This window comes from Salvelinus fontinalis, chromosome 20, assembly GCF_029448725.1.
Source record: "Salvelinus fontinalis isolate EN_2023a chromosome 20, ASM2944872v1, whole genome shotgun sequence".
In the NCBI taxonomy this organism is placed as follows: domain Eukaryota; kingdom Metazoa; phylum Chordata; class Actinopteri; order Salmoniformes; family Salmonidae; genus Salvelinus; species Salvelinus fontinalis.
The window spans coordinates 2810527-2828601 of record NC_074684.1 but is presented as its reverse complement, the minus strand read 5'-3'; the positions used below and the strand labels follow the sequence as shown (position 1 = coordinate 2828601).

The 18075-nt window shown below is 45.3% G+C and overlaps 1 protein-coding gene across 6 annotated transcripts in view; it reads left to right on the top strand.

Annotated features, from left to right (window-relative positions):
• LOC129817152 (SAM and SH3 domain-containing protein 1-like) overlaps positions 1 to 18075 on the top strand; it is a 333502-nt gene that overhangs the window by 244062 nt on the left and 71365 nt on the right. For all 6 annotated transcript variants that reach the window (XM_055872101.1, XM_055872103.1, XM_055872102.1 and 3 more), the window contains exon 2: positions 8290 to 8418. In XM_055872101.1, the coding sequence (XP_055728076.1) occupies positions 8290 to 8418 (129 nt within the window). The remainder of the gene's footprint in view (positions 1 to 8289; positions 8419 to 18075) is intronic.

Genomic DNA, 18075 nt, shown 5'->3' with positions numbered 1-18075 from the left:
CATGTGGAAATGTCAACTGCGTTCGGGATGAACTGAAAAGCGTGCCCAACTTTTCACATCGTTGCAAAAATAAATGTCCCAAAATCGCACTAAACGGATATAAATTGCTATAAAACGCTTTAAATTAACTACTTTATGATGTTTTTAACTCCTATAACGAGTGAAAAGATGACCGGAGAAATATAACAGGCTAAACTAACGCTTGGAACAGGTGCGCGCCGGTGTCCTCTAGGCTCATGACGCAGCTCCCAAAGAATGACTAGCTTCAGGGTTTTTTCATTTGTAGGGCCTGTGAACGCGCAATCGACCCCGTTGGAATCGTCATCACGTAAAGGCATCCAGGGGAAGACGTAAGAAGTGTCCGTATAGTCATAGCAACGACAGTGCCCTTTTAACTGACTTCAGAAAAGTGGCCAACATTTCTCAAATCTGACTCCATGTCAGGGAAATTGCTGTAGAATGGGCTCTGTTCCACTTAGAGACAAAATTTCAACTCCTATAGAAACTATAGACTGTTTTCTATCCAATAATAATAATAATATGCATATTGTACGATCAAGGATTTTGTGGGAAGCCGTTTAAAAAATTAGCCAAATTAGCATAAATAGTCTAAACAGCGCCCCCATCCCCAACAGGTTAAACACTATTTCCCATGCTTGTTCAATGAACCATAAACAATTAATGAACATGCACCTTTGGAACGGTCGATAAGACACTAACAGCTTACAAACTTATGACACTAAAGAGGCCTTTCTACTGACTCTGAAAAACACCAAAAGAAAGATCCCCAGGGTCCCTGCTCATCTACGTGAACGTGCCTTAGGCATGCTACATGGAGGCATGAGGACAGCAGATGTGGCCAGGGCAATAAAATTGCAATGTCCGTGCTGTGAGAAGCCTAAGACAGCGCTATAGGGAGACAGGACGGACAACTGATTGTCCTCGCAGGGGCAAACCACATGTAACAACACCAGCACAGGATCGGTACATCCGAACATCACACCTGCGGGTCAGGTACAGAATGGCACTAACAACTGCCCGAGTTACACCAGGAACGCCCAATCCCTCCATCAGTAACGCCCAATCCCTCCATCAGTGCTCAGACTGTCCGCAATAGGCTGAGAGAGGATGGACTGAGGGCATGAGGACAGCAGATGTGGCCAGGGCAATACAATTGCAATGTCCGTACTGTGAGAAGCCTAAGACAGCGCTATAGGGAGACAGGACGGACAACTGATTGTCCTCGCAGTGGCAAACCACATGTAACAACACCTGCACAGGATCGGTACATCCGAACATCACACCTGCGGGTCAGGTACAGAATGGCACTAACAACTGCCCGTGTTACACCAGGAACGCACAATCCCTCCATCAGTGCTCAGACTGTCCGCAATAGGCTGAGAGAGGATGGACTGAGGGCTTGTAGGCCTGTTGTAAGGCAGGTCCTCACCAGACATCACCGGCAACAATGTCGCCTATGGGCATAAACCCACCGTCACTGGACCAGACAGGACTGGAAAAAAATGCTCTTCACTGACGAGTCTCAGTTTTGTCTCACATGGGGTGATGGTCGGATTCGCGTTTATCGTTGAAGGAATGAGCGTTACACCGAGGCCTGTACTCTGGAGCGGGATTGATTTGGAGGTGGAGGGTCCGTCATAGTCTGGATGGTGTGTCACAGCATCATCGGTCTGAGCTTGTTGTCATTGCAGGCAATCTCAACGCTTTGCGTTACAGGGAAGACATCCTCCTCCCTCATGTGGTACCCTTCCTGCAGGCTCATCCTGACATGACCCTCCAGCATGACAATGCCACAAGCCATACTGTTCGTTCTGTGCGTGATTTCCTGCAAGACAGGAATGTCAGTGTTCTGCCATGGCCAGCGAAGAGCCCGGACCTGTTGGATCGGAGGGTGAGGGCTAGGGCCATTCTCCCCAGAAATGTCTGGGAACTTGCAGGTGTCTTGGTGGAAAAGTGGGGTAACATCTTACAGCAAGAACTGACAAATCTGGTGCAGTCCATGAGGAGGAGATGCACTGCAGTACGTAGTGCAGCTGGTGGCCACACCAGATACGGACGGTTACTTTTGATTTTGACCCCCCCCCCCGTGTTCAGGGACTCATTATTCCATTTCTGTTAGTCACATGTCTGTGGAACTTGTTCAGTTTATGTCTCAGTTGTTGAATCTTGTTATGTTAAAACAAATATTTACACATGTTAAGTTTGCTGAGAATTAAACGCTGGACGTTTCTTTTTTTGCTGAGTTTATATTCTGTTCTTCTGGTTGCATTTGAGCAGATTTTTTTTTCTCTGTGCGTACATAGTCATTCGGCTGTTAAGTTTCAGAGTGAAGATGATGAATTATTTCGATGTGCGCGTTAGTGTAATTGGCGTTTGGCTCAGAGCGGATGGTTAAATGGCCACGTAGCTACCTACAGCTACAGTATTCCAGTCAGAATACTCTCTCCTATACATCTCTCTGTTAAGGGGAAAAGGTAGCATATTCTAATGTGGAATCCAGGACTGAAACCTCTCTCTCCCTATGGCTGTTAGTGAGCCATGTGTTTAAAATAAGAGTGGGGTAACTTTACCGATCAATGTCTACATATCATGCAGAAGTATTACTACAATATAAACAGTACACAGCCGAGCAATCCCTGTCATCAGTCTTAGATATAGTAAACCATGTGACTGGTCAGTCAAGTTAGTCCTCCCACTAGTGTTTTACCCCATTGACTTAGAATAACAAACTCCAGCCTCAAGTTTTTTACTGGAAGATCGACACAATATTTCCCCCAAGCTGTTGGTCAGATGGTTGTTGCGTAAAGTACTGAAGTGAAGTGAGGAGGTTGGACCTGGCCCAAATGGGTTGTCACAGTGTTCTTCTGAAGAGGTTCAGCTGAACAGGAAATTTGGGAATAGTTGGTAAGGAGAGCGAGAACAGTGTTCCGGCTTTAGTCGTGGGGGTTGGGGAACTCTGTCTCTCTCTCGCTCTCTCTGTAATTGTCTGGGTTAATGGTCTGGGTGTTGACTTTAACAGCCGGTTCTTACTGTTAGCATGACTATTGAACTTGACTCAAGACAGGGTGGTGCACTCTTGTATGCACGAGTGGGAGCCATTATAAAAGCTTGTTTGGTCTACTGCATTATGGCATCTGTTCAACTCCAGAAACCGTCGTTGTTGTCATTCCTTCCGTTTTCTTTGAATTCGATACACACACATTCCACCCACATTCACAGAATTTTAGGGACACTCAGACTTTCAACTGGTTGGTTGGTTAGTCAGCTAGCCTATCAGACACAGACCCCAGTTTTGTTGTTGGTCAGATAACACTGAGAGAAAATTGCCTTCTCCATAGGCTGTGTATTAGAAAAAGGCAGTTTTGATTTTCTCAACTTCCAGACGTTCCATCCCCTCCAATCCCCCATCATCGACAGTCAATACCCCATTAATCACCCCCTGTCCACTGGCCCCATACACCCCCCCCCCCCCCCAAGTACCCCCCTCACACTGCCTTATCAGCTATTGTTATCATATTCCCCCACTCCCACACACACACACACACACACACACACACACACACACACACACACACACACACACACACACACACTTCCCTTGTTGTTATTTCATCAAATCGTGCCATTGGTCGTGATATGGATATTGATCCATCCTGCTCTCAGCTGCATGATGGGCTGTATGAGCTCATGGCCGGAGAGGAATCCCAGCTATGCTAACACACACTGGCCTCCCTCAGAGGAACACTGCAGTAAGGAAATACCTAGGACGCTGTAACAACAGCGAGCCGTAGGCTTTTGGTCTGGAGCTTGGGGAGTCGAAGTATAACAGACGTACAGGGCTGACGGTTGAGACGGAAACCGCGCTCAGACCGTATTCTAGGCATTTAAACACATACGGCCATGCTATACACACACGTCTATACCGAAACTGGAGTTGTGACTGAGATGTTTCTATGCAGACATTGTTTAATAGGCCCAGAAAGGTCATGGACTTTTACTGATGATCTCTGGGCGAGTTGTAATCAGGCGTTCTACATGAACAGACACAGTGAATGAAACGGTATTGTCTGGCTCTGTCTCTGTCTCCCTCGTGGACATGGTAGGCTTAACTCTGGATCGATTGTGGCATGTTTGTGGTGATTAGGCAGTACTGTAGCTAGTCTCTAATAAGAGTATGAGGAATGTGAGGGAAAGCATGTGCCTGCCCTGGGCCCGGCGAGAGCGGGAGGGAGGCCTCCATAGGGAATATCAGCCATCTCTAACCATATGTCACAGCCTGGACGTAGCTGGAGGTTCTAAGGAATATATTCTAGTCAGTGAGGCAGAGTGAGGAGAGAAAAATAGAGCAGAGCAGTCTGGACTTTTGACTCAGGGCCTCGGTCTGCGGCTCATTTAAATACACTGTTGTTGATGTGTAATGCATTACCGATGGGCGATGGTTAAAATTCACTTCCCGGGTTTGTGTTTTTCCACAGTGTGGCTCGGACTCGTTTGTTTTTAATCCTCTGTTGTTTTCAATAGCCCTCTCAGAAGAAGCCATTACCCACCCTGCATCCCTCAGGGTGCGTGTGTGCCTGCCCGTCGTGCGTGTGTGGCACACTGCCTCCACAGTGCCCCATTCATACCAGGCTGGCATGGAGATACTGGGTCCTGTTCAGACGACCATAGAGAGACAGACAGAGAGACTGTTCACTCCTCAGAGAGTGACTCCATACATGCTGACCACTCACCAAACCAGGCACGGACTAGATCAACATGGATGAATATTGAACGATTGGCCGTCACTGCTATGGCTGAGATGTCTATCACGTCAACAGAGGATAGAGTTATGGACTCATAATTAAGTATGAGGGCTGGGTGATATGGCCTAAAAAGCATGTCAAATGTTTTTCAAACTAATGAGCGATTTGTGATAGACAGTGCCTTCAGAAAGTATTCATACCCCTTGACAAATTCCACATTTTACACTTTATAATGGATTAAATACTTTTTTATCTCCCGTCTACACACCATACCCCATAACGACAAAGTGAAAACATGTTTTTAGAAATGTTTGCAAATTTGTTGAAAATGAAATACAGTCATGTCTAATTTACATACGTATTCACATCCCTTGCTATGCCACCACAGATTGAGCTCAGGCGCATCACATTTCCTTTGATCGTCCTTGAGATGTCACTACAACTTGATTGGAGTCCACTTGTAGCCAATTCAAATGTTTGGACATGATTTAGTAAGAAAGACACACGGTCTATATAAGGACCAAACTGAGCAAACGGGAAAGAAGGACCTTGGTCAGGCTGGTGACCAAGAACCCAATGACCACTCTGGCTGAACTTCATACAGTCGTTCCTTGGCTGTGATGGGAGAACGTACCGCAAGGACAACAGTCTCTACATCACTTCACCAATCTGGGCTTTATGGGAGAGTGGCCAGACAGAAGCCGCTCCTGAGAAAAAGACACATGACAGCATGCCTGGAGTTTTCAAAAAGGCACGGGAAAGACTCTGAGAGCATAAGGCAAAATATTCTGTGGTCTGATGAGACAAAAATGAAACTCTTTGGCCTGAATGAAAAGCGCTATGTCTGGATAAAACCAGGCACAGCTCATTACCCATCTAACAGCATTCCTACTGTGAGGCATGGTGGTGGCAGCATCATGAAATGGGGATGATTTTCAGTGGCGGGGACTGGGAGACTGGTAAAGATAGAGGGAACAATGAATGGAGCCAAATACAGGCAAATCCTTGACGAGAACCTGCTTCAGAGTGCAGACAACCTTGGACGTGGGGGGGGGGGGGGGGGGGGGACCCCAAGCCAAAGCAATGCTGGAATGGCTTTAGAACAAGAATGTGAAAGTCCTTGGGAGGCCCAGCGAAAGCCTAGACTTGAATTCCATTGAAAATCTGTGGAAAGATTGCTGTTCACCGCTAGGCTTGGGCAGTATCCAGATTGTCATACCCTCATACCGACCTTGTGCCACACCGGGATATTCGGTAACACCCCACTGAGCTTTTGTAATCCGAAGGCTAGCAATGCTAACAAGTACATGTAAAATCCCATATAGAATGCTAACTAACTGCTAATGAGCGTATTGTGAACATTTTATACAGTCTCTGACCGAAACAATTTTCAGGATAATCATCCCAGCTCATAAAGTTATACGAGTATCAAAAAAATGCTACTCACCGTTTGCAGCACGCAAAAAAAATAATATTAGCGAGAAAGGCTCTTGATCCAGGACGGGATTCTCTGCTTTTACCGGCAAGATAGCTAACAAGCTTCTAAATGAGCAAACCAAATGCACAACTGCAGAGCATTTAGCCAATTTTAGACACTTACCGTAATAATTATACGATATCTAGCTGCTCAACATTCATTTGTGAATTCCACACGGCAACTAGATCACCTGGTGGGTTACTCACAAGACTCCAGTCTCTAGTCGTTTTGTGCTTGCAAACAAACACAGCGCGACTGGGTACTACCGGTAAGCTTCATGAGAAAAAATTATTGCGATACAGGCATTTGGAATATCGCGCAAAACATACATTTGAATTCATCGAATTCATTCAATATATTGCCTAGCCCTACTAAGTAGTTATGAGTCCAAACGCTTCAGAGAGAGGGTCTCCGAGACCAATGAGTTAGTTGATTCTTAATTCTGGTTTCCCGGTAAAGAAATACACCAGGTACTAGCAGGTTCTGCATCTTTACTGTTGTTTTACCGTTCCTCGAGGGCTCGTCTCCAACAAGGCATTTTGGGGGCTTGTGTATTCTGTCGAGTAAGGTCTTTCTTGTTTATGTATGAGGAACCACACCACACTTCCACACAAAGACAGGAACCCAGCAGAGAGCTGAAAGCCCCCCCCCTGTCCGGAAGAGGGTGTTTGGGTTTGGGGTTTAAAGGGCATGTTAGATCTGTATGTTAGCATACCAAAACCCAGGAAACACTTACGGTTGGCCGTGTCCATTATTTGGACTTTCAATTTGAATGAATGCCTGAAATACACAGAGTGAGGATTTTTATTGAGGTGTATTATTAAACTGGGAGTTGTATGAAATGTGTGTAAACAGATGTGTATGCATGGCAGGGTTGTACTGCACTCCCTCTCCAGACACAGCTGGTGAGGCTGCCACCTCTCTGTGTGTGTGTGTGTGTGTGTGCGTGCGTGCGTGTGTGTGTGTGTGTGTGTGTGTGTGTGTGTGTGTGTGTGCGTGCGTGCGTGCGTGCGTGCGTGCGTGCGTGCGTGCGTGCGTGCGTGCGTGCGTGTGTCAGGTGCAGCTGGAGGCCTTAGGCTTCATGGACTGTGGAGGCTATGGGCTAGTAGAGAAACACACTGGCATGTACACACGGCACACATACGCCACATGCACAGCACACCGGCCTCCAACAGAGAAACAAACAAACAGACAGTCTTCATCTTTTACATTTACATTTAAGTCATTTAGCAGACGCTCTTATCCAGAGCAACTTACATCTCTACAGGAACTCGTTTAAAGGTCTTCGTCTTCCACAAATCATACTGATTTACTTTCCTTCTCCTTTCCTTTCTCCTTCCTATTCTCCTACGCAACAGGCCATAGCTAGTATAGCCCACAGAGCTAATTGGTAAATGTGCTGGAAGCTCTAACCTGATCTATCTCTAACAGACTTCCCCCTCCCTCGGTAGCACCACTGTGTTAGCTAATAATCTTACCCTGGAGTGGCAGCCAGAGGAAGAAGTGGCGTGCGAGTAATTTGGTTTGTGCTCCCTCGCACACCGCCCGCCACACTGCACCGCCATGCCCGGCCATGCTAGCCGAACGCCTGCCTGCCAGTTGGCGCGTCTCACGCTCTACTAATTACAAGCGTATGTGACAGGGGTTTTATTAAGCTGTGCTTCACCCAGAGTGAGAGACAGATGGGGAGCTGGGGTTGTTAGCCAGTCCCATTTCCCTCGCCTGGAGTACTGTACTGTGGAGGTGGAAGCAGTGGGGGGAGTGTGGAGCTTACTGAAGGGTTTGGCTCAGATTGAATCTTATACACTGTATACAGTAGTGAAACCAATGTTTTTCATCCAGACAAAGGCGTTGGTGCCATTTTGGGCCCTCAAATTGAGGAATCAGTGTGAATCTGCAAGTGTCTCCCCAACTTACAATTTCTTTCTTGCATTCTGGTTCAAACATATGGGCTTCTTTTATTCTCTCCCTCTGAATTCTATGTTTTCTTACTCTGTCTGTCCTTCTGAATGACTTACCACTCTCTCTGTGTGTGTGTGTGTTGTGTAGGATGGTTCTCTGGGGAACATTGATGACCTGGCCCAGGAGTACTCAGAGTACTACAACACCTCACTCAGTGACGTAAGCGACCGCATGGAGGAGCTACGCAAGAGACGTGTGTCCCAGGACCTCGACATGGTACGTCCCCACAAACACACTCGTCACGTCACATACTAAGTCCCCACAAACACCAGTCATACTGTTGCATGTCGCTACAAACTCAAGTCCACGAACCCTACTGATATACAATAGAACTGAGTTCCCACCAACCATCGTTTATTACTGCAGTAGAGTATACCCGAGTCCCGTCAAAACAGGAAACCCACCAGCTTAATTCAATACAATATCAGCTAAAGACCTGCAGCAACCTGTTTCCTTATGACTCTTATACAATTTGCTGTTAGGCTTACATAGTCTAGAAATGTGAAGTGATCGCCAAAATTCAGAGGAAATGTTTAATTTTCTCAGATCTCCTTTTATAATTCATAATATCCTCAAACACCCCATTCTTGGATCAGTTTGGTGTCTTTACAGTGTGATTGTCCAGTGTGCTGCCAACAACCTGGGAGTCAGTCAGGAAGTAGGGGGAGTTTAGTTGGAAAGTGAGCGAGCGAGTGTTTTGTGTTTGTGACTCTTTTCTAAAGCAGTTAGTTTGCCCTCCCGCCTCCCCAGTGCCTGAAAGCGCTTAGTTGTGTTCTGGGGGGGTTCACGTTCACAGGGATGTAGGGTAGTGGGGCATGCGTTGCCTAGTTACTGATGGAGGTATTGAAGTATGCAGTTGGTTCTGGCAGCGAACACCGCTCTGCCTCTGTGCTGCTCGGAGCACCCTTGGGGGTCTATACTCCACACACAACACTCAGAGAGAGAGAGCGATGGGGGGGGGGGGGGGGGGGGGTAGTGTTAATACGTGCGTTTTTATAAATGTGCTATGATGACGCTATTCAAAGTGATTTGTATATGTTTAGAACTCTTGAAAACAGATGGCATCATTTCAGTTCTAAAGTCTCATTTCCAGAACCAATAGCAGGAAACTGGGTACATCTAGACTAGACTGACCTCAGTGCAGTCTACTCATCCTGATCCTAAAAGGAGGGAGCCCGACTTAAACATATCAATCCTTTTTTTCACATGCTTCGTAAACAAGAGGTGTAGACTAACAATGAAATATTCTCTTACGGGCCCTTGCCAACAATACAGAGAGAGGAAATAGAGAACTAATAATGAAAGTAATAATAAATACACAATGAGTAACGATAACTTGGCAATATACATGGGATACCGAGTCGATGTACAGGGGTACGAGGTAATTGAGATAGATATCTATGAATAAAGTGACTAGGCAACAGGATAGATAATAAATAGTAGCCAGTCAAAAATATTTGTGCAAAAAAGGGTCAATGCAGATTGACCATGTAGCTATTTGGTTAAGTATTGATCTAACTATTTCGCCGTTTTATGGGTTGGGAGTAGAAGCTTTTCAGGGTCGTGTTGGTTCCAGACTTGGTTCATTGATACCGCTTGCTGTGCTCTAGCAGAGAGAACATTCTGACTTGGGTGGCTGGAGATACAGACAGGTATAGAGGTCCTAGATGGCAGTGAGCTCGGCCCCAGTGATGTACTCGACCGTACGCACTACCCCCTGTAGAGCCTTGCGGTCGGACGCCAAGCAGTTGCCATACCAAGCGGTGATGTAGCCAGTCAAGAGGCTCTCAATGGTGCAGCTGTCTAACTTTTCTAGGACCTGAGGGCCCTTGCCAAATCTTTTCAGACTCCTGAGGGGGAGGAGGTGTTGTCGTGCCCTCAACACAACTGTTTTGGTGTTTGTGAGTTTCAGATGGGTGAAAGGAGAAAAGTATTTGAGTGTCATCCGCATAGCAACGGTAGGAGAGACCATGCGAGGATATGATGGAGCTGAGTGACTTGGTGTATAGAGAGAAGAGGGCCTAGAACCGAGTCCTGGGGGACACCATTAGTGATATGACATGGTGCAGACACCCAGCCCTGAGAGGGTGGAGAGGAGGATCTGATGGTTCACGTTGTCGAAGGCAGCAGAAAAATCAAGGAGGATGAGAACAGAGAAGAGAAAGTCAGCTTTGGCAGTGTGGAGAGCGTCCGTGACACAGAGAAGAGCGGTCTCAGTTGAGTGACCCGTTTTGAAGGCTGACTGGTTAGGGTCAAGATCGTTCTGAGAGAGATAACGAGAAAGTTGATCAGAGACATCATGTTCAAGTGTTTTGGAAAGAAAGAAGAGATACAGGTCTAGTTTTAGTTTTTGACATCAGATGAGTCGAGTTTTGGTTTCTTAAGGAGGGGAGCGACTCCGACCATTTTGAAGTCAGAGGGGATGCAGCCAGTGGTCAGGGATGAGTTGATAAGGGAAGTGAGGAATGGGAGAAGGTCTCCAGAGATGGTCTGTAAAAGGGAGGAGGGAATGGGGTAGAGTGGGCAGGTTGTCGGGCGGCCAGACCTCACTAGTTGCAATATTTAATCTGGAGAGAGAGAGGGGAGAAAGAGGTCAAGGCGTAGGGTAGGTCTAATGAAGCAGGTGTCTGATATGGTAAACTCCTCAATGCCATCGGATGAATCCCGGAACATATTCCAGTTTGTGTTAGCGAAACAGTCTTGTAGCTTACCATGGTACTTCCTGTTTGAGCTTTTGCTTGTAATTAGGAATAAGGAGGTGTGTTATGGTCAGTGTTATGGTCAGATTTTTTAAATCAAGGGCGAGGGAGAGCTTTGTATTAGAGGTTGATCGATTGTGATTTTTCAACGCCAATACCGATTATTGGAGGACCAAAAAAAGCCGATACTAATTAATCAGCCGATTTTTATATATATATTTGTAATAATGACAATTACAACATTACTGAATGAACACTTTTATTTTAACTTAATATAATACATCAATAAAATCAATTTAGTCTCAAATAAATAATAAAACATGTTCAATTTGGTTTAAATAATGCAAAAACAAAGTGTTGGAGAAGAAAGTAGAAGTGCAATATTTGCCATGTAAAAAAGCTAACGTTTAAGTTCCTTGCTCAGAACATGAGAACGTATGAAAGCTGGTGGTTCCTTTTAACATGAGCCTTCAATATTCCCAGGTAAGAAGTTTTAGGTTGTTGTTATTATAGGAATTATAGGACTATTTCTCTTTACACCATTTGTATTTCATATATCTTTGACTATTGGATGTTCTTATAGGCACTATAATATTGCCAGCCTAATCTCGGGAGTTGATAGGCTTGAAGTCATAAACAGCGCAATGCTTGAAGCACAGCGAAGAGCTGCTGGCAAATGCAGGAAAGTGCTGTTTGAATGAACGCTTACGAGCCTGCTGCTGCCTACCACCGCCCAGTCAGACTCCTCTATCAAATAGCAAATCATAGACTTAAGTATAATATAATAACACACACAGAAATACGAGCCTTAGGTCATTAATTTGGTCAAATCCGGAAACATTAATTTAGAAAACAAAACGTTTATTCTTTCAGTGAAATACAGAACCGTTCTGTATTTTATCTAATGGGTGGCATGCGTAAGTCTAAATATCGCTGTTACATTGCACAACCTTCAATGTTATGTCATAATTATGTACAATTCTGGCAAATTAATTACTGTCTTTGTTAGGAAGAAATGGTCTTCACACAGTGCGCAATGAGCCAGGCGGCCCAAACTGCTGCATATACCCTGACTCTGCATGCACAGAACGCAAGAGAAGTGACACAATTCCCATTGTTAAAAGAAATTCATGTTAGCAGGCAATATTAACTAAATATGCAGGTTTTAAAAAATATATACCTGTGTATTGATTTTAAAGAAAGGCATTGATGTTTATGGTTAGGTACACATTGGTGCTTTTTTCGCGAATACGCTTCTTAAATCATCACCACTTTGGCGAAGTAGGCTGTGATTCAATGATAAATGAACAGGCACCGATTATATGCAACGCAGGACAAGCTAGATAAACTAGTAATATCATCAACCTTGTGTCGTTAACTTGTGATTATGTTAAGATTGATTGTTTTTTTATAAGATACGTTTAACGATAGTTAGCAACTTACCATGGCTCCTTGCTGCCCTCACGTAACAGGTAGTCAGCCTGCTATGCAGTCTCCTCGTGGAGTGCAATGTAATCGGCCATAATCGGTGTCCAAAAATGCCCGATTACCGATTTGTTATGAAATCTTGAAATTGGCCCTAATTAATCGGCCATTCCGATGAATCGGTCGACCTTTACTTTCTATGCATTTCTATATGTGGGGTTAAGGCGATCTAGAGGTTTTTTCTCCTCTAGTTTTCTCCTCCATGCTGGTCGAAATGAGGCCAAACGGATTTCAGTTTCCTTGAATTAAAATCACCAGCCACTAAGAGCGGCGACATCGAGATGAGCATTTAAAAAAAAAAATTTGCTTGCGACCCTCCACAATTTGTTGAATGCGGTTTTAGTGCCAGCATCGATTTGTGGTGGTAAATAGACAGCTACTGACGAAAACTCTCTTTGTAAATAGTATTTAGTATACAGCTTATGATACGGTATTCTAACATCCTTAATATTACAGATCGCACACCAGCTGTTGTTAACAAAGAGACCCCCCCCCCCCCCCACCCACCTTACCCGACACTGCCATACAGTCTTGACAACGCATAGAAAAACCAGCTAGATGTATATTATCCATGTCCTTGTTCAGCAACGACTCCGAGAAACATAGGACGTTACAGTTCCGTCAGGTCCCGTCGAGAGGATAGTCTAGAACGGAGCGCGTCCAGTGTGTTCTCCGGTGATTGTACGTTCACCAATAGAACAGAGGGTAGAAGCCGATTTATTTATTCGCCAACATAGTTTCGTCAGCCTCTCTTACGCCGTCTTCTCCGAGCCTCGGGGATCCGGGTCTGGTCCGAGGTGAGCCGGATGTCCACACCGCCGACTCATTCAAAGATAAACCTTCATCAACATCGAGGTTAGTGATCGCTATCCGGAAGCTCTTTTCGGGTCATAGGAAACGATGGCGGAAACATTATGTACAAACGCTGAAGAGCATACGCACATCTAGGCGCTTTCCACAGGCGCTGGAGTTGAAGGCGAACTCCTGGATAACAGAAAGGAGAACGCCGCACACTGCCGCTCATGCTCCTAGGTGATATTTATTTAACGCTTTGACCCTTAGGTCTTAATCAGGCATCCATATCCCAGGTGGGGGTGGAAGGTCCTGTATATATATATGTGTGCAGTTCTCAGTGACATCAGTTCCTGCAGTTGGAGAGAAGTGTAGAGAGGATATCTCAAAGGGAGAGCTAGAAGAGGAGGAAAAGGAGGAGGAGGAGGATGAGGATGTGAGAGCCTGCAGCTGTCTACCCCCCCCTGCACAACTTGGCAAGAAAGAGGAAAGGAAAGAGGGGGAGGAACAGAGAGACCATAGGAGATATGGGCTAAGCAGGCTATAGAAATGACTATATAATTATAGCTACATTATAGCTATAGACATTAGAAAACAAACAAATCCGGCACTCAGAAATATAGTAACTGTTATTTTTCTTGGTTTTATTCCTGTAACCAGGGGTGGAAAAAGTACCCAATTGTCATACTTGAGTAAAAGTAAAGATACCTTAATAGGAAATGACTCAAGTAAAAGTGAAAGTCACCCAGTAAAATACTACTTGAGTAAAAGTCTAAAAGTATTTGTTTTAAAATATACAGTGGCTTGCGAAAGTATTCCCCCCTTGGCATTTTTCCTATTTTGTTGCCTTACAACCTTTTTTGGGGGGTTTGTATCATTTGATTTACACAACATGCCTACCACTTTGAAGATGCTAAATATTTTTTCTTGTGAAACAAACAAAGAAATAAGACAAAAAAACTGAAAACTTGACAATGCATAACTATTCACACCCCAAAGTCAATACTTTGTAGATCCACCTTTTGCAGCAATTACAGCTGCAAGTCTCTTGGGGTTTTTCACTACAAGGCATAACTGCTCCAGCTCCTTCAAGTTGGATGGGTTCCGCTGGTGCACAGCAATCTTTAAGTCATACCACAGATTCTCAGTTGGATTGAGGTCCAAGACATTTAAATGTTTCCCCATAAACCACTCGAGTGTTGCTTTAGCAGTATGCGTAGGGTCATTGTCCTGCTGGAAGGTGAACCTCCGTCCCAGTCTCAAATCTCTGGAAGACTGAAACAGGTGCTTCAACAAAGTACTGAGCGAAGGGTCTGAATACTTATGTAAATGTTATATTTCTGTTTTTTAAATTTTTATAAATGTGCACACATAAAAAAATAAAAATAAATGTTTTTGTTTTGTCATTATGGGGTATTGTGTGTAGATCGATGAGGGAAAAAACAATCTAATCAATTTTAGAGTAGGGCTGTAATGTAATATGTTGTGGAAAAAGTCAAGGGGTCTAAATACTTTCCAAATGCACTGTGTTTTGAGGCATGTCTTACCTTGCTTCAATGTAGCGTAGCGAAAATCAGACCATATCCATGGAGGCAATTATTATTATTATAAAAAAATATATTTTACCCCCTTTTCTCCCCAATTTTCATGTTATGCAATTGGCAGTTACAGTCTTGTCTCATCGCTGCAACTCCCGTAAGGACTCGGGAGCGGCGAAGGTCGAGAGCCGTGCGTCCTCAGAAACACGACACAACCAAGCCAAACTGCTTCTTGACACAATGCCCGCTTAACCCGAAAGCCAGCCGAACCAATGTGTCAGAGGAAACACCGTACACCTGGCGACCGTGTCAGCGTGCATGCGCCCGGCCCACCACAGGAGTCGCTAGAGCGCGACGGGACAAGGACGTCCTTGCCAGCCAAACCCTCCCCTAACCCGGACGACGCTGGTCCAATTGTGCGCCGCGCAATGCGTCTCTCGGTCGCGGTCGGCTGCGACAGAGCCTGGACTTAAACCAGGATCTCTAGTGGCACAGCTAGCACTGCAATGCAGTGCCTTAGACCACTGCGCCACTCGGGAGTCCCCCGGGGAACAATTATTTCATAATCAACTTTCTTTTATTGTCCAGTAGCCAAAAGCACAATCCTAGTCATATTAGCAATATATCCCAGCTGTTGCATCTCCCTTCTTTCTACATTTCTAAATTCGTAACAGATATTTTCATCTCTGTCACAGGAAACCGCTTGCATATGTGATGCCCTTTTGACAATGGTAGCCTACATTGCTGTGCTTATAGTGTGAATAAATAATAGTTAATAAACATTTTAAGATAAATGTTCCGCTCTGTTGCTTCAGACTCATTGCTTTAAAAAAAATATATATGCTGTATGTAGCCTAGGCCTACTAGTTGTATGAATTTGGGATCTATCTTCCCACAACTGTCTCTGAGTTTGTTTGGTATAGGCTATTTCTTTCTCGACAAGCTGACCAGTAGAATAGGTAAACTTTTCTACTACGCTCTAAGAAGGCTCCCCAATGCATATGGGTCCAGTAAATTTCTCAAAAGTCTGTTCAATTAAAATGCTGCAGGTCAAAAGTCCGGCGCCACATTTTCCGAACGAAAAACCTGGTGTGTGTGTGTGTGTGTTTTGTGTTTGCATGTGTGTGAAGATGAGTGAAGTGGGTCACCACTGCACATATTGGGGAGGTTGGGAAGGTTCCATCCTGGGATGGGACAGGACTGGGCCCTGGGGGGCCGGGGGGCCTGGAGTTGGTCAGGGAAGTGTAGGGAGCATCTCTTAAAGAGAAAGCTGGAAGAGGAGGAAGAGGAGGAAAGGAGGAGGATGTGAGAGCCTGCAGCTGTCTGTCCCCCCCCCCTGCACAACTTGGCAAGAAAGAGGAAAGGAAAGAGGGGGAGGAACAGAGAGAACAGAGAAGATATGGTGTCAGAACTAGGCTTGGGAGGTGTACCGTATACACCGAATACTGGGGTATTTCGAAAAAGCCACTGGATGAGTTTTCAATACCGGCAAAACAATTTTTTTTTTAAGTTTTTAAATTGTTTTGACTATTTGCAGCGACTTTTTAAGTTAATACTTGCAGTCAACATGTGCAATACGTTTAGGAGATCAAGCAAATTGCTTTCTTCATGTCACCTGCCACGTTTTACATTATGAAGCTCACGTAGTTCCCCAGAACAGTTGTGCCAGTCACGTGTTTGTTTGTAAATAGATCAACGGGCTAAAGCTGGAGCCGGTGAGTCCATATCTATGGGTGAGTCTCTGATGTGCCGGCGCACATCAGGTGATGAGTTAAACTTGTATGCAATTCTCTACCACATTTTTGCCATCAGATATCTTATAAGTCAAGTAGCTCTGGGTGACTTATCTGTACAGTTGCCATTTTTCCCCCCCCCTGTGCTTCCTACTAGCGTTTTTTTCTCCTCTGTTCTTCTCCCGTCTGCTCCGTGTACACCTGCTGCTCTTTCTCCAGAAAAGCACGCATCGCAACTTTGTTCATTTGCACAATTTATCTTGTTTACTTTCGCGTGTAAATGTACCCACTCACCAAAAATGACATTCGGTAGCTACTAGCTATGCTTGTATAACTTTATGAGCTGGATATGCCTGTCTTTGCAATTAGTTTGTTCGTTTTCGCTTGTTAGCATTTAGCTAACATGGTCTATATGATTCCGCTATTAGTCTGTGCTAATTGTTAGCAGTCTTTGTAATAGAGGCCAAATGGGCTTTTCTTGCGTTTTTAGCGCCCCCTTGTGTGCTTTACAGGTAATATTGTAAATCCTGGGATGAGAGAAGGACGGACAGTACTGAACATCTGACAAACTGAACATCTGGATACAATGTCTCCCGAGTGGCGCAGCGGACTAAGGGTCAGTACAGACCCAGGTTCGATCCCAGGCTGTGTCGCAGCTGGCCATGGCCGGGAGACCCACGAGGTGGCACACAATTGGCCCAGTGTTGTCCGGGTAAAGGGAGGGTTTGCCCGACCGGGATGTCCTTGTCCCACTGCACTCTAGCGAGTCCTTGTGGTGGGCCAGGCGCATGCATGCTGATTTTCTCCCAGTATTGAAACAGAAGCACATAGCAAACATTCTCCAGTCAGTATTGAGTGTTTTCAGGACAGTGTTCTTGCCAGCTGCCGTTGCTCCACTCTCTAGCTGGTGCCGTTGCTCCACTCTCTAGCTGGTGTTATGCGTCTAGACTGGACCTTCACAGACGATCTCAATGTCCTTGGCACAATAGCTATAGAAAACTGTAACGAGGGAAGGAGAAGGGGCAGAGAGAGAGAGAGAGAGAGAGAGAAAGAGAGAGAGAGAGAGAGAGAGGTAGACGGAGCAAAAATATTAAGAAATCAAGAGAGAGTGAGAGAGAGAGGGAGAAGGGGTAGAGCTAAAGAGGGAGACAGGGCAGAGGAAGAGATAGAGAGAAAGGACTATTGTGCCATATAAAGTGTGTCCAGCCAGTGGCTGCCAGCCAGCCATATCTAGGATCTCCCCGAGGAGCAATAGGAGTGAGTTAGATAAGGTCATTATGTTAAAATGGCGGATACGGACAGTAAATGGGCTGGCATTTAGACGTCCACGCTGGGACATGGCCTCTCAGGGAGGGGTTGTCTGTCACAGCTGAAGGTTACGAGCATGGTGGTTCTCAGAGGACTACCACCCCGCTGCTTCTCTCTGTCCAAACCTTCTCCACTCCTCCGTTCTCATTCTCGTCTCTTTTGTCCTTCTCTTTTCTCGCTACTGGCACTCATTGGGGATCGCTCGCCTTTCGTCTTTTCTCAACATCTCTTATGTTGCCTCCTCTCCCTTCTTCACCCTCTTGCTGCAACACACAAAGATCCTCCCTGTCCGGTCTGGACTAGCCTCTGGTCACGGTG